The 24,464-nt window shown below is 36.6% G+C and overlaps 1 protein-coding gene across 2 annotated transcripts in view; it reads right to left on the reverse strand.

Annotated features, from left to right (window-relative positions):
* LOC138325657 (probable E3 ubiquitin-protein ligase RNF144A-A) overlaps window positions 1-24,380 on the reverse strand; it is a 38,100-nt gene extending 13,720 nt beyond the window's left edge. Inside the window, exons 1-3 of one of the 2 annotated variants that reach the window (XM_069271461.1) lie at window positions 24,271-24,380; window positions 21,403-21,575; window positions 5,660-5,810 (exon numbers count right to left, since the gene is read on the reverse strand). In XM_069271461.1, coding sequence (XP_069127562.1) covers window positions 5,660-5,810; window positions 21,403-21,515 — 264 coding nt within the window. In that variant the 5' untranslated portion in view covers window positions 21,516-21,575; window positions 24,271-24,380. Of the gene's footprint in view, window positions 1-5,659; window positions 5,811-21,402; window positions 21,576-24,199 lie in introns of both variants that reach the window. The other variant, XM_069271460.1, reaches the window with a different exon arrangement.
* Between the last annotated feature and the right edge of the window lie 84 nt (window positions 24,381-24,464).

Below are 24,464 nucleotides of genomic sequence, written 5' to 3' on the forward strand. Positions count from 1 at the left end.
ACTATATAACATTACTAACTAACCCATGTATGAATCAAAGTTCTATGAATCGAAGTTCTCGATGTATCAAACTTTTTTCATGGACCATTTGTTATAGAATCATAGGTAACTGACACTTGATGATTCAAATAAAAATTTAATTGTTTTGCTTGTGGTAAATACAATGTCGAATAATTATAAAGTTTATGGAACGGAGACGACATGTACACAACTACCACAGTTGGTCATGTTAAAAAAAACATCAGTCTAATTTCAACCACAAATAATTCGAAGTCTCGATGTTTCGAAGTTTTTCTGATGGTCCCTTGAACTTCGATACATCGAGGTTTGACTGTATATAATCAGGGTTAATGTACAGAGTCAAACCTGTCTATAAAGACCACCCAAGGGTACAAGAAATGATAAGTCCTTATAGATAAAAGGTCTATATACACAGAGCAAGTTATGTAAAAATTGACAATTTAGGACCCTCAGAAAGTGGTCTTATCTAAAGATGCTCCACTGCTGACAAATGGTGTTTTTTCACTATCAAAAACAGGATCAGACGATTTGATATTTTTCTTCAGTTACAAAAGTTACTTACTTTACACCAATACCACCATTGAAAAGTTAAAAGTTCTGATCATACTTCAAGTTAAAAATATCAAAAATAATTATTTGCATCCAAAAAAAATTCCGTGCCTCTATATCCTATATGGAATGAAGTATTGATTGCGCATGCACCAAAGCCAAAAGAAATTATTTCATATTATTTTTTTGTGTTAATTAGACATATATATACACAATTAAACACCCATTATTGTTCAAATGAAGAATATAATTTATGCTCTGTCGGAGGTGGAGCATCTTTAACAGGTGATTTTTATACAGAAGTGGTCGTTAAGGCAGATTTGACTGTATGTATATTTTTTAATAAATGAAACAACAATTGTAGGTTTTATAATTTTTAACATTTTATCACTCAAATGATAACATTGTTTAGAAAAAAAAAGAAAAAAACCCCGACCAACAACCCAAAAAAACATTTCAAGTAACTTGAAAAATAAATGCATTTAACGATGACTCATTGCAAAATCAAGCAATCTTTTCCAACAATATTATAAAACCACCAATTTTCTCTTACATATTATTTTCCCCTATTTCACAACTGATTAAATATTTTCTAGGCACAGGAAAAGTAGAGCAATATGACTAGAAATCGTGGAATTATATCGCTGTGAATAAGTTGATAGCATCTCAAAAAGGGAAACTTAATCACCGTGAAAATAAGCTGTTCTACAGAAGTCGACTATTGTGAAATTATTTACATAACATAGACCTGCTTTGATAGAATATACATTTATTTTCAAATTTTTGAGGAAGTGATGGCTGTAGACTGACCACCTGATCCTAAGTTATTGATAACATTTTCTCAGAAGAATTTTAGTACTATAACTAGGTAATCTCCCCCTAGATGAAAACTTAGGAACATATCCATACATATATCGCATAACTTTAGTGATTATTATGATATTCTAGAGGCTGGTGGCCATCTACACAGGTTAGTGTATTATCTATACCATGTAGTAAGCTTATAACCTTTGCCACCTAATAAAATTACCACATTCAATTTACATTTACAATTACCAAATTCTTAACAGGATTCTGGTTTAGGTATATGCATTAATTAAACAACTGTCAAAACTACTGTCTGAGAATAACTTGATTAATAAATGAATCATCATAACTTGCTAATAGAAGTCAAACTTTGACCTTCCCATATTGTATGCACTCTAACAATCGTCTTAAGAAGTCAGGAATCAGATTTCTGTAATCACTGTATTGTACAATGTGGGGTAAAGAAATCCTTTATTGTTGTCCAGAAAGCATGCTAATCTGTCCAAAACACTGATTAGGGAACACAAAGACTTCTAAAGTAAAAAAAATATAGGCTTACAAAAGGGCAATTCATTTTTGTTTATACATGTAGATCGATACAAATGCACTGGACTATATCAAGAGCCAGTACATATCTCCTACATACACCTGCATGGCAGCCAAACATAATGAAATCACTGGCCTGAAGCTTTTACTACAACAGATCTAATTAGTACAATTTGTTATACTGACAAGGACCTACTGTAGTTTAATTTTCTCTCAAAGAAGCATATAGAATAAACAAAAATTACAGGTAATTATTTGTCTCATCTCAGCTTTGCATATACATGTAATGTTAAAGTGTATTTGACCAACAATTTCATGTTTTAAAAAATACAACAAATATTTCTCCATTAGATTGAGCCAGTGTAGTGTATGTTGCAGAAAATGTAGTAGGAACTTGACAAAGTCACAGTCAGATCGTATTTAGATAATTTTGTCAAAAAGAAGACAGTCACGCAAATTCACGAAATCCACCAAAATCCGGAGTTTGACTAGGTACTAGAACCAGGTACATTTTTCTCCTCAATCTTTGTCTAGTTAGACAGTATTCTGATTAATGAAACGTGTTTCTGTACAATTGGAATTTTTTTTCACTGATGCTCAATTGCAAAATCAACTAAAATTAAAGAGCTTTTAGCCCAAAACTACCAAAACCAGTTTGAATACTTTTTTTTTCTGTTCATGTATTCCGACAGATGCAGAGAGCAACTTGATCAAGATTCAAATCAATAGGATGTGCTTAACTTTGTGACTTTGAATTAAATGCAAATTCTAAAAATTCTAGGTTTTTTTTATCAAAAAATACCATAATTGGTTAAAATATTTTTCTCAATCTCTGTTCAATCAGATGTGAAAATTAACGCTTTAAACGCAAATGTTAATGCTGTGTGCCTGCAGAAAAGCAACATCTTAATCCCACCTTCCTAGCCTCAGGCAAGAAAAATGGTAGTTCAATTTTCAGCAATATTTTGTAATTTCTACCTTTTTATTTTTTACAAATATAATGACTGTACATATCCTAGGCTACAGCTAATTATACACTACAAATATAGCACTAGATGTTTTACTCTCCATATTGGTTTTGTTCTTATTTTAAAATTTTTATAAACACATCTAATATATATACACATCCTTGTACATGAAATCTAGCTTAGCTTTTTAACTTGGTAAACATTATTTCCAAAGTTGCCTTTTGTTAGGAACACTACGGGATTTCAGTGACACCAAGTGTTGCCAGGTGCACAAAATCACCTAGACAAGGACATGGTGAGGCCCTTATAGATCAACACTGGCAAAGTGCATTACCAGTCTTTCATGTCAATTTTACAGTCTTATTCACAAACAAGAGTACTTAAGCACATGTAGGTGATATATATTCCAGTCTGTGACGTAATTTTTTTTCGCTGCTAGTCATTTGGACTAGTAAACCCCAAAATTTTACTAGTCCGATTATTTAATCGCTAGTCAAAATTCAATTTACAGTTGTTTTGCTTCAGATTCATTCATGATCAATTTACAATTTTTTACCCAAATTAGTCTGGATGCTTTCTTGAACACAAATTCTCACAAAATGATGCATCCTGACGGATATAACCTAAAGAATGCACTCAAAATGTGTTGAAAATGTAGCATCTAATGATATTAATCGAATGGGGAGCCTCTAGTCCAATTGGACTAGTTCATTACAATATTGGCACTAGTCCAACTGTAAAATAACTAGTCATGGGCATCGGACTAGTGCTTAAAGTCGCAGACTGATATTCAGAGCATATCTTCCATAATAAGGCAAGGGGAATGTTTGATTATATAAGGTAGTTTAACGTCCTATTATAACTAACAACCAGGGCTATGGATTTGCTGGTTTCAGATGGCTGAGAAAAGTCAGAGTACTTGCAGAACTAGGGTCCTAGGGGAACCTATATATGAAATTTGAGAAAGATCCCTTCAGCACTTTCTGAGAAATAGCGATAACAAACTTTAACTATCAAAATCCAAGTGTGCCTGTCAGCCATTTTGTTGACCAATCCGTCCCAAAATGCAATATGCACAACTAGGGTCCTAGGGGAACCTACTAGGGCTGGGTATTTGAAGGTCTAAAACTATACGATATGTATTGACAATACACTGAAACAATACACGATACGTATTGACGATATACTGGACTGCTTATTTCAAATTCAGTTGACCATTGCATTTTGAATATTGTGACAATAAAAGACAATTTTGATAAAACATTCTATAACCTGGTAAAAACCTACCGAACATTTTATTTGGTTCACCATCTGTGTTGATTGAATTCTGTCAATTCGTATTCTCAGTTATGAAAAGACATTTCTAATCCATCTACAAATACCGATACGTATCGGTTTTCAGAAGCGTATCGAATATCGATACACAAACATGCTGTGTATAGTTGTATTGTTTTAACAACTGAACCGACTGTTTTCATTATAGAAAGAGGAAATCCTAAACAAAATTTATTCTAAAACATCATTCAAGTAAGAACATTTCAATCAAAAGGCAGTGTTTGTAGCATCTGTATCACCTAGATGGATTAGAAATGTCTTTTCATAACTGACAGAATTCAATCAACACAGATGGTGAACCAAATCAAATGTTTGGTAGGTTTTTGCCAGGTTATAGAATGTTTTATCAAAATTGTCTTTTATTGTCACAATATTCAAAATACAATGGTCAACTGAATTTGAAAAAAAGAGGTCCAGTATATCGTCAATACGTATTGTGTATTGTTTCAGTGTATTGTCAATACATATCGTATCGTTTTAGACCTTCAAATACCCAGCCCTAACTACAACATCATATCAAAACACTGATATTGGTAGGTGCTTATCCAAAGCAGAATCTAGAGCCTTCCTGAAAGGAATGAGAGCTCAATCCAGGAAGCCAAAAGTGAAGTGATGTCAAGGGAGACATTAGGAAGAAGAAAGACATTTAGGAAGAAGAGAAAAGTTAATCCTAAATTTAGTCACCTTTTATGATCATGCAATAGGCCGGTACAATTATAACACCCTACCTGCAGGGTCAATTTAACCCAAATAGATAATCTCTGAATCTGGATACAAATGAAAATAATTTCAACAGTGGTTTGATGGCATTTTTTATTATCAAAAACTATGTAACCTAAGAAGTAGTAAATTAAACACTCCACACCAAATATCAATTTTTACTTAAAATGGAAAGAATTCCTGTGATCAGAAAAATAATAACTCAGAGTACTGCTGGTATTTCTTAACCAAAGACCAACAGAAAACTGATCACAAACACTGAAAACAATCGACAGGCATAATTATGCTCTTGACAACAGGGGCCTGACATTTGTCTATGGTACTGAAATAATATGTTCTAAGAATCTGAGGTTTAGGTCTTAATTTGAAGATTACTTATCACAGAAATTAGCTGGTATTAAATGATAGGCATACCATATTAGATTTAAACACAAACTAGATCAAACTCTTTGAAACCTTTATAATGAGAATAATGGGAAAACAAAATAGGCTGGAAAATAATAAGCATTACATATACCATATTTACCGTAACTAGCACCCAGGCCACTTTGAATTATAACAAAGGTTGCACTTATTTGGGAACCAAAATATAAGTTGTGGACAAAAAAACTTCTTTGAAAAAGTCAGCCATATTTTACTCTTGGCACAACTCCTCCAGGAGAGGAGAGGGGTGCTGATTATGGCATACACAGTATTCATCTTTCTTCACTTACCTTTTCACAATACAAACATTTGCAGTCATGCAGTTCATACATCTCTTGGAGTGTGCACTCAGAGAGACATAATCGGCAGCTGATCAAAGGGTCGATGGCCAGATCCATACTGTTCTTAGTTCCTTGGTAAGCTGCTATCTGTAGATTTGTACTGAAAAAAAAACAAACCATTATGTATTCATTTAGTAGTAATCCCTAGTTTTTACTGATCAATCAGACTTATTTTATCTGTGCTAATTATGGTAACACCATTATGACCTTGATCTCTTACCTTAGACCTCTAATTCTAACACTACTGACCTTATAACTTGAAATTCTTGACCCCTTAATATTGTGACCTATGACATCTTATGTGGGATATCTTGCACTATAAATTGACCTTTTTATATTATGACCTCTAACATAGTGAACTTTCTTTTTTCTCAAATTCCAAATAATCCTTTATTTTATGTTATGACCAAGGACCTATCATATTGTGAACTCTCACTTTTCCAAACTGACTTATTCTAATTATTATTCTAACAAGCAATGCATTTCCTCCACTATTCCTCACAATTTAGTTACTAATAGATGTAAATATGTAACATATAAATTAGAAAAACAAGAGGCCCATGGGCCTTAACGGTCATCTGACTCATTGCACAAAACAACAAAGTCACAGTATAAAGTATTGGTTAACGATTAATATAAACAATACAAGAACTCCTTAGTTGAATATGTAAGTTTCTGAAATAGGTAAATGTCATTCGTTGAACAAACTTGGTAGCCCTTCATCCATATATGGTTGTAACCCATTTACGGATTTTAAAGCCAAATTTCAGCAAAGCTTCCATTTTGGACATCAGCCATACTATCCCCATGGGTCTTAGCTCGGTCCTTTATAAAATATGATTGTCCTCACCTAAAGTTCCCCTTCAGAATCAATTAAAACCCCTATAGACCAATTTTCCTTGAGATCGGAGACTGAAACCTGAAAACAGGAAGTGGGCCAGCGGCCATCTTGGAAAACCTAAGTCTTAATGAAAATGTTTGCATGTTGTTCGGCATTAATTTAAACCCCTATAGACCAATTTTCATTGAGATTGGAGACCGAAATCTGAAAACAGGAAGTGGGCCAGCTAACATTAAGAAAATTTGCCCTTTTGGGGCCCCACACCTCAGCCCCTAGGGGTCAGACCAGACTCATATATATAAAATACGATTGTCCTTCCCCAATGATGTTTCACACCAAATATGGATGAAATCCATCCAAGGATGAAGGACTAGTAGGATTTTAAAGCTTAAATTAAGAAAATTTCCCCTTTTTAGGCCCCGTCCCTCTGCCCCTAGGGGTCGGACCAGGCTCATTTATATAAAATATGATTGTCCTTCCCCAATGATGTTTCACACCAAATATGGATGAAATCCATCCAAGGATGAAGGAGGAGTAGGATCTAGCTTAAATTAAGAAAATTTGACCTTTTGGAGCCCCGCCCCATTGCCCATAGTGGTCGGATCTATTTCATTTATATAAAATATGATTGTCCTTCCCCAATGATGTTTCACACCAAATATGGATGAAATCCATTCAAGGATGAAGGAGGAGTAGGATTTTAAAGCTTAAATTAAGAAAATTTCCCCTTTTGGAGCCCCGCCCCTCTGCCCCTAGGGGTCGGACAAGGCTCATTTATATAAAATATGATTGTCCTTCCCCAATGATGTTTCACACCAAATATGGATGAAATCCATTCAAGGATGAAGGAGGAGTAGGATTTTAAAGCTTAAATTAAGAAAATTTCCTCTTTTGGAGCCCCGCCCCTCTGCCCCTAGGGGTCACCAGGCTCATTTATATAAAATATGATTGTCCTTCCCCAATGATGTTTCACACCAAATATGGATGAAATCCATCCAAGGATGAAGGAGAAGTAGGATTTTAAAGCTAAAATTAAGAAAATTTGCCCTTTCGGGGCCCCATCCCTCTGCCCCTAGGGTTCGGACCAGGCTCATTTATATAAAATATTATTGTCCTTCCCCAATGATATTTTACACCAAATATAGATGAAATCCATTCAAGGATGAAGGAGGAGTAGGATTTTAAAGCTAAAATTAAGAAAATTTGCCCTTTTTTGGGCCCCATCCCTCAGCCCCTAGGGGTCGGACCAGGCTCATTTATATAAAATATGATTGTCCTTCCCCAATGATGTTTCACACCAAATATGGATGATATCCATCCAAGGATGAAAGAGGAGTAGGATTTTAAAGCTAAAATTAAGAAAATTTGCCTTTTTGGGGCCCCATCCCTCAGCCCCTAGGGGTCTGACCAGGCTCATTTATATAAAATATGATTGTCCATCCCCAATGATGTTTCACACCAAATATGGATGAAATCCATCCAAGGATGAAGGAGGAGTAGGATTTTAAAGCTTAAATAAAGAAAATTTCCTCTTTTGGAGCCCCGCCCCTCTGCCCCTAGGGGTCGGACCAGGCTCATTTATATAAAATATGATTGTCCTTCCCCAACGATGTTTTACACCAAATATGGATGAAATCCATCCAAGGATGAAAGAGGAGTAGAATTTTAAAGCTAAAATTAAGAAAATTTGCCCTTTTTTGGGCCCCATCCCTCAGCCCCTAGGGGTCGGACCAGGCTCATTTATATAAAATATGATTGTCCTTCCCCCAATGATGTTTCACACTAAATATGGATGAAATCCATCCAAGGATGAAAGAGGAGTAGAATTTTAAAGCTAAAATTAAGAAAATTTGCCCTTTTTGGGGCCCCACCCCTCAGCCCCTAGGGGTCGGACCAGGCTCATTTATATAAAATATGATTGTCGGTCCCCAATGATGTTTCACACTAAATATGGATGAAATCCATCCAAGGATGAAGGAGGAGTAGAATTTAAAAGCTTAAATTAAGAAAATTTGCCCTTTTGGGGCCCCGCCCCTCTGCCCCTAGGGGTCGGACTTATCTCATTTATATAAAATATGATTGTCCTTCCCCAAGGATGTTTCACACCAAATATGGATGTAATTCACTCAAGGGTTTAGGAGGAGTAGGCTTTTGTATAAATAGTTTACGCACGACGCACGGCGGACGGCGGACGGCGGACGGCGGACGGCGCACGGCGCACGACGACGGACGAAACACGATGACAATAGGTCATCCTGACCTTCGGTCAGATGACCTAAAAAGGCAACAGCAAAGTCTTAACCCAACAACCCGACAACTCAACATTTTCACTTTTACTACGGTAGTTATATGGAAGATGGTGAAATTCATAAATAAATTTTAGCCGCAAAGCACTAATGATTATTTAAAAAAAAAATAAATCACAACATTAATGACTTTGACCTTGACATATATGCAACTGTGAAATATAATCTTGCGTCAGATACTTAATTCAATATAATTTATCATGCACAGTTTGGTGAAATTATTTATGAAATGAAGCTGCTACAGTGTGCTGACAATGATTTTCTAAAAATAATCAGACCATAGCGATGACCTTGACTTAACAAAGCTGAAACTGAAATCGTAACAAGTCCAAAAGATAAGAAAGCTTTACAAATGTGTGTGAAGTTAGATGACAAAGTTACAGACACAGAGCGAGAGGAAATAGTAACATCCTACTCCACCCTCCCTATCCACCTCCTTATTCTGGCCCCCTCTCACCAGTAGGGGTACAAACCACACAGAAGTTGGTCTTATCTGTAGATACAGAAAACAGGCTTTATGTTTTGGTGTTAATCATATTACACAAAACTATGCAACGACATGTCTCGCAATTGCAAGTATCTATACACAAAACGGTAACATCTGTTGCCTTTCATAAGTCAGGAGTAATAATTCATCAAATATAAGTATCATTTGTGGGATACAAACACTAGGCATGTCACAGCTTTCTAAAGCTGTAAGTATATTTTTGCATGTTCTGCAATTCATTGTAACTTCCCTACCTTCATTTCTGTAATAAACGAAGCAGTTGTAGACCTATTGAAGCATCCTTTCAAACACAAAATCAGGTAATTACATGTACACTATCAAGTGAAGTAGCAGACGACACCTGTTTTAAAAGCAGACGGTGCACATGACTAAGGGCGGCAGCATGGACAGTAGGGGCAACTAATTAACAGCTACCGCATGTCTGAGCGATTACCGTGATTGATACTTAGTAAGAATGATTGAGGCATCCTCGTACAGGTCAACATGGATGACTTGTTTTATAGTCATTATCTTAAAATCAACCAGTAAGTTTTTACCTGGATAAACAACCACAAAATGTTAACTGCATCATTAATTTTGTTGTTTTTATAACTGGGCATGACATTTTAATACACAACAATTGTCTTAATCAGGGGGAATTGAGTACATGCTTTCTATTTATTGGTGTGGAGAAAAACTAATAAAAGGAGAATATGTTTAGTTTTTTCTTCTTAGTTCAGTATAGATATGTTTTAGATGCTCCACCACTGACAAATGGTATTTTTTCACTATCAAAACAGGAGGAGACGATTTTGTATTTTTCTTCAGTTACAAAAGTTACTTACTTTTCACCATTACCACCGTTAAAAAGTTTGTGCTTCTGATTTTGATTGAAGTTAAAAATATGAAAAATAATTTAATTGCATCACGAAAAAATTCCATGGCACTATATCCTATATGGAATGAAGTACTGATTGCACACGCACCAAAGGCGAAATAAATTATCTTATATTATTTTTTGTTTTAATTAGGCATGTATATACATGATTAAACACCGATTATTGTTCAAATGAAGAATATCATTTATGCTCTGTCGGCGGTGGAGCATCTTTAATGATAAATTATCACAATTACAAGCACTACATCTTTAAGTTGAGAGTTAAAATCTTATGTGGGGCAGTATCCAAGTACTGAACACAAGTCAGTGGTTTGTCTCTGGGTACTCTGGCTTTCTTCCACCTCCTTATTATGTCTTTAAATGACCCAGTGTCTGTTAATAGGAAGTTAATTATACACAAATCACACCAAATTAATCCTCATAACAATGGCTCCTTCATCTAACAACATCAGAGAATCCAGTCTAATATTCTGGACACTATGGAAGATATCAATTCTCATGTGGTATAGCCATTACCAATATTCAATGATCTCATCTGACTAATTATAATAATTACCCCATCCTCAATATGACATCTCCCTCCCCTCATTAGAAATAACAGTCTACAACTTCTTCCAGAAATAAAATAACAGTAACTTGCTCTCATGAGGTGTTGACAGACATACAAAGACTTTCTTTACACTATGACAACAGTCAAGTTCATGTTAAGTTTCATAATGAACACAACAAACATCAATGCAATGAATTAAACAATAAAATCAAACCAGAATATGAAGGAACCTAATTATTTTACACAAATGTGTCAGTTCATACACAACATATAGAACCTTGGCTAATTACGGGTTCAAACATACTGTGATCTATAACCTGTATGAGTTGAACATCCCCACACTGAACTGTGATTTAACCTGTACAAGTTGAACATCCCCACACTGAACTGTGATTTAACCTGTACAAGTTTAACATTCCCACACTGAACTGTGATTTAACCTATACAAGTTGAATATCCCCACACTGAACTGTGATTTAACCTGTACAAGTTGAACATCCCCACACTGAACTGTGATTTAACCTATACAAGTTTAACATCCCCACACTGAACTGTGATTTAACCTATACAAGTTTAACATCCCCACACTGAACTGTGATTTAACCTCTACAAGTTTAACATCCCCACACTGAACTGTGATTTAACCTATACAAGTTGAATATCCCCACACTGAACTGTGATTTAACCTCTACAAGTTTAACATCCCCACACTGAACTGTGATTTAACCTATACAAGTTGAACATCCCCACACTGAACTGTGATTTAACCTGTACAAGTTGAACATCCCCACACTGAACTGTGATTTAACCTGTACAAGTTGATCATCCCCACACTGAACTGTGATTTTAACCTATACAAGTTGAACATCCCCACACTGAACTGTGATTTAACCTATACAAGTTGAACATCCCCACACTGAACTGTGATTTAACCTTTGCAAGTCGAACATCCCCACACTGAACTGTGATTTAACCTATACAAGTTGAACATCCCCACACTGAACTGTGATTTAACCTATACAAGTTGAACATCCCCACACTGAACTGTGATTTAACCTATACAAGTTGAACATCCCCACACTGAACTGTGATATAACCTATACAAGTTGAACATCCCCACACTGAACTGTGATTTAACCTATACAAGTTGAACATTCCCACACTGAACTGTGATTTAACCTATACAAGTTGAACATCCCCACACTGAACTGTGATTTAACCTGTACAAGTTGAACATCCCCACACTGAACTGTGATTTAACCTATACGAGTTGAACATCCCCACACTGAACTGTGATTTAACCTATACAAGTTGAACATCCCCACACTGAACTGTGATTTAACCTGTACAAGTTGAACATCCCCACACTGAACTGTGATTTAACCTGTACAAGTTGAACATCCCCACACTGAACTGTGATTTAACCTATACGAGTTGAACATCCCCACACTGAACTGTGATTTAACCTATACAAGTTGAACATCCCCACACTGAACTGTGATTTAACCTATACAAGTTGAACATCCCCACACTGAACTGTGATTTAACCTATACGAGTTGAACATCCCCACACTGAACTGTGATTTAACCTATACAAGTTGAACATCCCCACACTGAACTGTGATTTAACCTGTACAAGTTGAACATCCCCACACTGAACTGTGATTTAACCTGTACAAGTTGAACATTCCCACACTGAACTGTGATTTAACCTATACGAGTTGAACATCCCCACACTGAACTGTGATTTAACCTGTACAAGTTGAATATCCCCACACTGAACTGTGATTTAACCTATACAAGTTGAATATCCCCACACTGAACTGTGATTTAACCTATACAAGTTGAACATCCCCACACTGAACTGTGATTTAACCTATACAAGTTGAACATCCCCACACTGAACTGTGATTTAACCTATACAAGTTGAACATCCCCACACTGAACTGTGATTTAACCTGTACAAGTTGAACATCCCCACACTGAACTGTGATTTAACCTATACAAGTTGAACATCCCCACACTGAACTGTGATTTAACCTATACAAGTTGAACATCCCCACACTGAACTGTGATTTAACCTATACAAGTTGAACATCCCCACACTGAACTGTGATTTAACCTATACAAGTTGAACATCCCCACACTGAACTGTGATTTAACCTATACAAGTTGAACATCCCCACACTGAACTGTGATTTAACCCATACAAGTTGAACATCCCCACACTGAACTGTGATTTAACCTATACAAGTTGAACATCCCCACACTGAACTGTGATTTAACCTATACAAGTTGAACATCCCCACACTGAACTGTGATTTAACCTATACAAGTTGAACATCCCCACACTGAACTGTGATTTAACCTATACAAGTTGAACATCCCCACACTGAACTGTGATTTAACCTATACAAGTTGAACATCCTCACACTGAACTGTGATTTAACCTATACAAGTTGAACATCCCCACACTGAACTGTGATTTAACCTGTACAAGTTGAACATCCCCACACTGAACTGTAATTTAACCTGTACAAGTTGAACATCCCAACACTGAACTGTGATTTAACCTGTACACTGAACTGTGATTTAACCTATACAAGTTGAACATCCCCACACTGAACTGTGATTTAACCTGTACAAGTTGAACATCCCCACACTGAACTGTGATTTAACCTATACGAGTGAACATTCCTCCACTGAACTGTGATTTAACCTGTACAAGTTGAATATCCCCACACTGAACTGTGATTTAACCTGTACAAGTTGAACATCCCCACACTGAACTGTGATTTAACCTATACAAGTTGAACATTCCTCCACTGAACTGTGATTTAACCTGTACAAGTTGAATATCCCCACACTGAACTGTGATTTAACCTGTACAAGTTGAACATCCCCACACTGAACTGTGATTTAACCTGTACAAGTTGAACATCCCCACACTGAACTGTGATTTAACCTATACAAGTTGAACATCCCCACACTGAACTGTGATTTAACCTATACGAGTTGAACATCCCCACACTGAACTGTGATTTAACCTATACAAGTTGAACATCCTCACACTGAACTGTGATTTAACCTGTACAAGTTTAACATCCCCACACTGAACTGTGATTTAACCTATACGAGTGAACATCCCCACACTGAACTGTGATTTAACCTATACGAGTGAACATTCCTCCACTGAACTGTGATTTAACTATACTATACGAAGATAACAACATCCCACACTGAACTGTGATTTAACCTGTACAAGTTGAACATCCCCACACTGAACTGTGATTTAACCTATACAGTTGAACATCCCCACACTGAACTGTGATTTAACCTATACAGTAACATCCCACACTGAACTGTGATTTAACCATCCCACACTGAACTGTGATTTAACCTATACGAGTGAACATTCTCACACTGAACTGTGATTTAACCTATACAAGTTGAACATCCCCACACTGAACTGTGATTTAACCTATACGAGTGAACATCCCCACACTGAACTGTGATTTAACCTATACGAGTGAACATTCCTCCACTGAACTGTGATTTAACCTATACGAGTGAACATTCCTCCACTGAACTGTGATTTAACCTATACGAGTGAAATCCCCACACTGAACTGTGATTTAACCTGTACAAGTTGAACATCCCCACACTGAACTGTGATTTAACCTATACGAGTGAACATCCCCACACTGAACTGTGATTTAACCTATACGAGTGAACATTCCTCCACTGAACTGTGATTTAACCTATACGAGTGAACATTCCCACACTGAACTGTGATTTAACCTATACGAGTGAACATTCCTCCACTGAACTGTGATTTAACCTATACAAGTTGAACATTCCCACACTGAACTGTAATTTAACCTGTACAAGTTTAACATCCCCACACTGAACTGTGATTTAACCTATACAGGTTGAACATCCCCACACTGAACTGTGATTTAACCTATACGAGTGAACATCCCCACACTGAACTGTGATTTAACCTATACGAGTGAACATTCTCACACTGAACTGTGATATAACCTATACAAGTTGAACATCCCCACACTGAACTGTGATTTAACCTATACGAGTGAACATCCCCACACTGAACTGTGATTTAACCTATACGAGTGAACATTCCTCCACGGAACTGTGATTTAACCTATACGAGGAACTGTGATTTAACCTATACAAGTTGAACATCCCCACACTGAACTGTGATTTAACCTATACAAGTTGAACATCCCCACACTGAACTGTGATTTAACCTATACGAGTGAACATTCCTCCACTGAACTGTGATTTAACCTATACAAATTGAACATCCCCACACTGAACTGTGATATAACCTATACAAGTTGAACATCCCCACACTGAACTGTGATTTAACCTATATGAGTGAACATTCCTCCACTGAACTGTGATTTAACCTATACGAGTGAACATTCCTCCACTGAACTGTGATTTAACCTATACGAGTGAACATCCCCACACTGAACTGTGATTTAACCTGTACAAGTTGAATATCCCCACACTGAACTGTGATTTAACCTATACGAGTGAACATCCCCACACTGAACTGTGATTTAACCTATACGAGTGAACATTCCTCCACTGAACTGTGATTTAACCTATACGAGTGAACATCCCCACACTGAACTGTGATTTAACCTGTACAAGTTGAACATCCCCACACTGAACTGTGATTTAACCTATACGAGTGAACATCCCCACACTGAACTGTGATTTAACCTATACGAGTGAACATTCCTCCACTGAACTGTGATTTAACCTATACAAGTTGAACATCCCCACACTGAACTGTGATTTAACCTATACAAGTTGAACATCCCAACACTGAACTGTGATTTAACCTATACGAGTGAACATTCCTCCACTGAACTGTGATTTAACCTATACAAATTGAACATCCCCACACTGAACTGTGATATAACCTATACAAGTTGAACATCCCCACACTGAACTGTGATTTAACCTATATGAGTGAACATTCCTCCACTGAACTGTGATTTAACCTATACGAGTGAACATTCCTCCACTGAACTGTGATTTAACCTATACAAGTTGAACATCCCAACACTGAACTGTGATTTAACCTATAGGAGTGAACATTCCTCCACTGAACTGAGATTTAACCTATAGGAGTGAACATTCCTCCACTGAACTGTGATTTAACCTATAGGAGTGAACATTCCTCCACTGAACTGTGATTTAACCTATAGGAGTGAACATTCCTCCACTGAACTGTGTCCTGATAATTCTGATTGTGTTACCCTAATGTAATCAATACTGTCTTCATCTCTCCAGTAATGTACCACCATCCCTCGAGGGCGGATGTTTGGTGACTGTTACCAATCAACACTATCAACTTGCTTGTGTTTATTCAGTTTTACAGGTTTCAGAATTTCATTCACATCCTATTAAAACCTCTATGCAGTCTTAATTACCATATCTTCAAATTTAATTACATCTTGTTTCAAACTATAACAATATCTGTAATTTAATAACTATGGTAACATGCATGGTAATATAGATGACTAATTAACTGAATATAAGAGTAGATTGTTTATATTTTAAGGGATATCTCTGGTTCAGTGTGGGGTACCTTTAAGATCTATCAATATCAGTCCAAATGCAATATAGGAGATTTCTCTATCTGGTTCTGAACAATAGGACAGATGATATCAAATAAAATGATATCTCTACCTGGTTCAGTAGGGTGATTTCTCCCATATATACTAGACAGGGTTATCCCGCCAGGGTTGGTCGCCAACACTCAGCAAACCTCGGGCTGACCAGCCAAAATCTTTCACACTGGTTGAGATATCCCTATAAACCTGACAGGCCCATTAAAGATTCTAACCTCTACCTGGTTCAGTAGGGTGATATCTCTACTTGGTTCAGTAGGGTGATATCTCTATCTGGTTCAGTAGGGTGATATCTCTACCTGGTTCAGTAGGGTGATATCTCTATCTGGTTCAGAGGGGTGATATCTCTACCTGGTTCAGTGGGGTGATATCTCTACCTGGTTCAGTAGGGTGATATCTCTACTTGGTTCAGTAGGGTGATATCTCTATCTGGTTCAGTAGGGTGATATCTCTATCTGGTTCCGTAGGGTGATATCTCTACCTGGTTCAGTAGGGTGATATCTCTACCTGGTTCAGTAGGGTGATATCTCTATCTGGTTCAGTAGTGTAATATCTCTATCTGGTCCAGTAGGGTGATATCTCTATCAGGTTCAGTAGGGTGATATCTCTATCTGGTTCATAGTGTGATATCTCTATCTGGTTCAGTAGGGTGATATCTCTACTTGGTTCAGTAGGGCGATATCTCTACCTGGTTCAGTAGGACGATATCTTTACCTGGTTCAGTAATGTAATATCTCTATCTGGTCCAGTAGGGTGATATCTCTATCTGGTTCAGTAGGGTGATATCTCTATCTGGTTCATAGTGTGATATCTCTATCTGGTTCAGTAGGGTGATATCTCTACTTGGTTCAGTAGGGCGATATCTCTACCTGGTTCAGTAGGACGATATCTTTACCTGGTTCAGTAATGTGATATCTCTATCGGGTTCAGTAGTGTGATATCTCTATCTGATTCTGTAGGGTGATATCTCTATCTGGATCAGTAGGGTGATATCTCTATCATGTTCAGTAGTGTGATATCTCTAAATGGTTGAGTAGGGTGATATCTCTATCTGGTTCAGTAGGGTGATATCTCTATCTGGTTCAGTAGGGTGATATCTCTACCTGGTTCAGTAGGGTGATATCTCTATCTGGATCAGTAGGGTGATATCTCTATCTGGTTCAGTAGGGTGATATCTCTATCTGGTTCAGAGGGGTGATATCTCTACCTGGTTCAGTGGGGTGATATCTCTACCTGGTTCAGTAGGGGGATATCTCTATCTGGTTCAGAGGGGTGATATCTCTACCTGGTTCAGTAGAGGGATATCTCTACCTGGTTCAGTAGGGCGATATCTCTACCTGGTTCAGTGGGGCAATATCTCTACCTGGTTCAGAAGGGTGATATCTCTACCTGGTTCAGTAGGGTGATATCTCTATCTGGTTTAGTTGGGTGATATATCTATCTGGTTCAGTAGGATGATATCTCTACCTGGTTCATAAGGGTGATATCTCAACCTGGTTCAGTAGGGTGATATATCTACCTGGTTCAGTAGGGTGATATCTCTATCTGGTTCAGTAGGGTGATATATCTATCTGGTTCAGTAGGGTGATATCTCTATCTGGTTCAGTAGGGTGATATCTCTACCTGGTTCAGTAGGGTGATATCTCTACCTGGTTCATGAGGGTGATATCTCTATCTGGTTCAGTAGGGTGATATATCTATCTGGTTCAGTAGGATGATATCTCTACCTTGTTCAGTAGGGTGATATCTCTACCTGGTTCAGTAGGGTGATATCTCTATCTGGTTCAGTAGAGTGATATCTCTACCTGGATTATGAGGGTGAAATCTCTATCTGGTTCAGTCAGTAGGGTGACATCTCTATCTGGTTCAGAAGGGTGATATCTCTACCTGGTTCAGTAGGGTGATATCTGTATCTGGTTCAGTAGGGTGATATCTGTATCTGGGTCAGTAGGGTGATATCTGTATCTGGTTCAGTAGGGTGATATCTGTATCTGGTTCAGTAGGGTGATATCTCTATCTGGTTCAGTAGGGTGATATCTCTATCTGGATCAGTAGGGTGATATCTGTATCTGGTTCAGTAGGGTCATATCTGTATCAGGTTTAGTAGGGTGATATCTCTATCTGGATCAGTAGGGTGATATCTCTACCTGGTTCAGTAGGGTGATATCTCTTCCTTGTTCAGTAGAATGATATCTCTACCTGGTTTAGTCCAGTGATATCTCTATCTAGTTTATTTAGTATAAAGAGAATACATGGTTAGTATCTTACAATAAAAGGTTTATTTTGGTGCGAGACTTAGGAAAGCCGAGATGACAATGCTTTGCCGAGTCATTTCGGCTTTCCGTGTCGAGCAAAAAATAAAACTTGTATTGTAAGATACTCACTGTGTATTCTGTTCATCCTGCAACTATTATGACATTCAAAATGAAGCAAATTGCCAGTTATTTCACTGGTTTCGCTCGAAGCGAGACGCTTCTTTGATGCTGAGGAAAAGATTCATTCACTTAACTGAATGAGTGTGTACTCCTTTTTACTTTCGTGGGAAATATATAAGCGCATTCGCAAACAGTACCAGAAATTCTATTCAGAGTCTAGTATCACTGAAACAATATGAAAATATTCAAAGACAATAATTACCCATCAAAGAATTACTTTACTGTACATATCTTTGCCATGAGCCAAGAAAAAGATGACGCCGCCAAGCAAGATTTTCAATATCATAAGAATTCTGGTGAATATGACGTCACTTTTTAGCTGGACTGAATGACGTTTTCATTCACCGGAAGGTTCAAGTTCTGGGTCATGTTAGAAAAAGTTTCGTCAGATGTGGAACAAATTCACATTATCGTATTGACGGATAAAGCATTTCGTATTGACGGATAAAGCATAAGTTTATCCGGCAGTAGTTATCCGTCAGTATGTGGGACAGTTGCAGGGTAGAAGGCAATTGAAATCCCTTTTCACACTATACATATCTTATTTTCAAGCTATCAGACTCTAATGCCTTTTCTATAATTTGTACACAATATCATATGCCATGATATTGACATTCATGTACTCAGCAGCATTCAGATACTAATGCAAGAGGCCCAGAGGGCCTGTATTGCTTACCTGTCTTTTTTTCAGTAATTATTACAGACTTTTACATTTAGAAATAGCAAAATTTGTTTCAATTTGAATCCCAACCATATAACAATGATATAAATACCATATGACAATGAGTGCTATCCAATACATAGTTTCAGAGAGGAAGTAATTTATATGAAAATAGTAGCGTAATTGACCCTTTTGGCCCTGCGCCTTAGGCCCCAAGTGGTCAGCCCCATCATTTGTACAATTTTGAATCCCCGCCTTATAGGAATGCTACCATTGCATGCCATTATGAGTGCTAACCCCTGCTGATTTTCAGAGAAGAACACCATTTATATGTAAATAGCCAAATTTACCCCATTTGGCTCCACTCCTCATGCCCCATTGTGTCAGAACCATAATTTCTAAAAATTTAAATCTCAAGCAGTGAAATAAGACAACTATCCATTGCTTAGTTCCAGAGAAGAAGTTGTTTCTGTCAATAATGCAAGAATGACCCTCTTTGGCCCTCTGCTCCGACCCCTGGGAGCTCGAGGTCAACCCCATCATTTTTATAAATCTGAATCCCAACCACCTAGGGATGCTCTCTGAGAAATATGACTGTTATCTATTGCTTAGTTCTAGAGAAGAAGTCGTTTATTTCAATAATGCAAAATTGACCCCCTTTAGCCCCACCCCTTAAGCTCCTGGAAGGTTAGTCCCATAATTTCTATTTGAATTCAAATCTCCTAGGGATGCTTCCTGTCGAATTTCGTGAAAATTTCAATTAGAGGTTATTGAGAAGAAGTCAGTTGATGACGTACGGACGCCGGATGCCATGGTATGGCATAAGCTAACCTTGATCCTTTGCACCAGGTGAGCTAATTAATAATATCAGAAAACTTGACAGGTATTGTAAATCTTTTTTAAATCGAACAGGTTATCTTACAGGGTCGAAATATATAATTGCCAACATGAAATTTGCAAAACAAATAGACATTGCATTATGAACCTACCTGTACATCAAGTCTTGCCTTAAAGTGACATTTTATAGATTATAAAGATCACGTGCCTAACAAGCTAATTCTATGAATTTATGTCCCTTATCTTTTAATTATGTGCCATGTTTAACCCACACCTAGATAAGCTTACCATTTTCGCTATGATTAGCGCCCAGGGTACTTATATGATTGTAACAAAGGGGAATTCTCATTAATGCACCAAAATGTATGTTGAGGACGGAAATTTTTTTTTTTTTAATCTTTTACAGTAAATGCCTTTTTTCCTGTGAGACATATTAGTAAGTCATGATTCACATATAAAAGACTTGCACATTCATGCAATATGGGATGCAATGCTAATGTTAGAGGCCTCCAGCATTACATGTTGTAAAACATTGTTTAATCTGGCCCCAAAGGATTCACATGTTGTAAAACATTGTTAAATCCATGAGATGAAGGTGTTTATACAACTTTCCATCTTCAGAAGAAGAGGGGAGGGGCTGTTATAGGGGGAGCGGCACTAATTACGGAGAATACAGTATTTTAAAATTGAGGGCCAAAGGTCAAAGTGACCTGCTCCCCTAGGTGAACTGAATATATGACTTAAGATAGAGCTCAGACAAGAACTTAATTAGGTCACACAGAAGGATATATATGGTTACTTCTTTTGTTTGTTTGTTTGAGTTTTACGGCCCATCGACAACTATGGTCATTTAGGGCCTATATATGGTTACAGGTCAATATCAACACAATTTGACCTATATAGACACAAGACTATAAGGACCATGATTTTTTTATTGTCCCTTGGGTGGTCTTTATAACCAAATTTGACAACATAAAAAACATACAAATAAAATATGTCACTTACTTTTGATCAGATACAGCATCTGTGAGTTTACTAGGGAGGGATTTTTCCTTTTCCTTCACCCATCCTTGTCGTAAAGTTGCCAGACGTTTTTTACCACTAGGGTGCTGCATCATGATGTTAGTATTTCATCATCAATAGTTCAAGGAGCTCTCAAGACAACATCTTTCACAAATCTGAAACAGGAGCATAATTTCATGTCCAAAATTGTCTGAAAAAGGTTAGAATGAATATATGTACCCTGCCTACTATGCTCTCCGGCCGGGTATGAAATGGTCCCTATGTTTGCTAGTGGAGCACTGCCGTAGAGAATCAATTGGACAAAATTTTCTATGCTTTTCATGAATTTACAATTATTTTATGCATGCATAAATCATTTTTGCATAAACCTGAATGATAATAATTATCTTACCGCTCACACGACATCATTTTCACAATCTGAAGAATTGCTGTACATTTTCCCTTAATTTGAAAAGACCACCATATGTATATATAACGCAAATAATACCAGACTTGTATATCAATCTTTCTATATATATGTTGCCGGGTAGGTTTGATACATTAGACTGACTCAAGCATATAAAAGTGTAAATAGTCTTTTTCAAAATTTTTACTTTGCTCCACTAGCAGTATTATGGGCACCAATTTTTGCTCTAAAGACAACATCATTTCCTGTCTAGAAGTCCTTTGAGTAACAATATTGCAGCTAGAGTAAGGTCAGAGTTATTTCTCTGGGTTGCTGAAGAAGTGAAGACTTACATCATTATTAATGGAGAATAATATTAATTAACAACAATGTGAATCCACTATTAGCCATGCAGGCTATAAAGCTACAACTCTCTGGGAAGATAAACTATTCATATATAGTCTTATTAGATATATATTGATTCATACATATGTAGTGCTAATATCTTCAGTAATAATCACAATCCAAACTATAGTATAGCTAGTTATGTAACTAATACCAAGGTATGTTCTTATATGTCAAATTGATATTAGGATCTCAATGGACAGTATGTGATAATATGACTGTATATACAGTGATTTTTCAGGGTATTTTGGGAAAAACAGTTTTTGTATCAGATTTTTTATTTAAAAAAAAAAAAGCAGTTTTGGGGAAAAGTTACCCATTACTGGAATAGATGCTGTAAAACAGTTAACTTTAATTTTATCAAAGAGCGACGTGATGATCGTCAGCTTCAGAGTAGATTTTTTTTCTATTTAACAATGGGGGAGAAACAGTTTCAGATTTCGGGATTTTATCTGTTTTTCTGAGATTTGATAAGGGAATTTTTCATTGTGATTGTGAAAAAATAGGGGGATTTGGCATTGGGAATGGAGTCTTTTACAGACCCCATTTATATAAGGAGAAAACACTGATATATAACATTTAAAGTATATTCATTGATTTTACCTGAATAAAATTATCATTATTCTCTAGTTTCCCATTTTTTAATCATAATAGGAGGGAGATTAATTATATTTTTGGATAATCAAACTTATTAAAGTACACTTGCACTACATCTCTAAGCCAATCATGTCCTCTAAATTTAATGATCATGCAGTCATATATTGGATGAGATCTAACCATGCCAACAGCAGTCAAGATAATAATAAGTATTCGCTCAGTTGACATCATTTGTAAGCTGAGGCTAGCTTGTGGAGATATATATTTAAAGTTTCTTCAAACAATAACATAGTGTAGACCTACTCCAACAATATTAGAGGTATAGCACGACGAGACACTTTTGGAACATTACATTGTGTCTAACCCCTAACTTCCAATAGGCCATTTACTCGATGCTAAGAGTAACATTTGTCAAAGTTTGAATTGTGACAATATAAAACGCTTAAATCATATTTAAATAGTCATCAATGTCAAATGCCTACCTCTTTTTCATAAATCAACAAATATTTTGATAAAATCAGCCGTAAAATCCATCAAAAATAAATATTTTATATACATCTCCTAGCGTAAACTTTCATGACCCTGACAAAACTTCCTGTTGATAGCGATCCCCAAAACGCTGTTCTACCTTAACTTTTACTTGCATTCTGCCTGCTTGAATTCACGTTCCGTTTTAACCAGCCGCCATATTTAAAACTAGGTCAAAATGTTAAGGAAAGGATTTATCATATCTAATCCACTAAAATACTATTTTATGAGGCCTCAAGTTATGGTTTTCCTAGATAAATGGGATAATTAATACCTAAACTGTAAGTACACATCAGTGTTGTTAGAGCTATAAATATTGACATTATTGTACTTTTCCTTCCACCTTCATCTGACGTCGGAAGCTGCATCAAAGAAATAACCCTTCGGAAATGAAAGTTGACAGTCAGCAAAGTAACGTCCGATAAAAAACGGCTGACCAGTCGCCTCACGAATGGGAGTAAGTGTACACCTAACAACTAAGAGTTATATAAGTATATATGTTTTCCCACATTTATCATATTATGTCCTATTTCCTCACTTATGCCCTTAATGTGAAATCACTTGTGCGCTAAAAATGAAATATCATGCTGTTGAACTGCATAAAACAATTTTTTCCTCTTTATGATTGGCAAGAGTATTATTGGGCTTTAAATTTGTATCTTTTATTACTTAAACAATTATTATTCCGAATACCCTTCTGATATACATCATTTCACAAACAATATGTATATAGCCTTTCAACCGATTAGACGATTTAAAGGATTAGCCATTTCTCATAAAAAGGTTATTGTATTGTACTGTACCACGGAATACTGAAACCAAAAACATCTGGTCATTGTAATCATTAAATACGTATACGGATACCTTGGGGTTCCCTGTGTTTCTGTTTTCAATTCATCATAATCCAAAATCGAACAAAACACTATTCCCATTACCCATTTCATCCCAGTGATCCATGTCTTCTGTATTTTGTTTACCGATATCGACTTCTCATTTTAGACCTCCATTATGAATATCATGGTGAAACAGACGTTTGTAAACAACCATTGATAAATTATTTGAATATATTCGCTTTTGTATCCTATCAACATCATATTTAATAAATATTTGAATTTAATGATTTGTGGAG

This window comes from Argopecten irradians, chromosome 6 (assembly GCF_041381155.1).
Source record: "Argopecten irradians isolate NY chromosome 6, Ai_NY, whole genome shotgun sequence".
Classification (NCBI taxonomy): domain Eukaryota; kingdom Metazoa; phylum Mollusca; class Bivalvia; order Pectinida; family Pectinidae; genus Argopecten; species Argopecten irradians.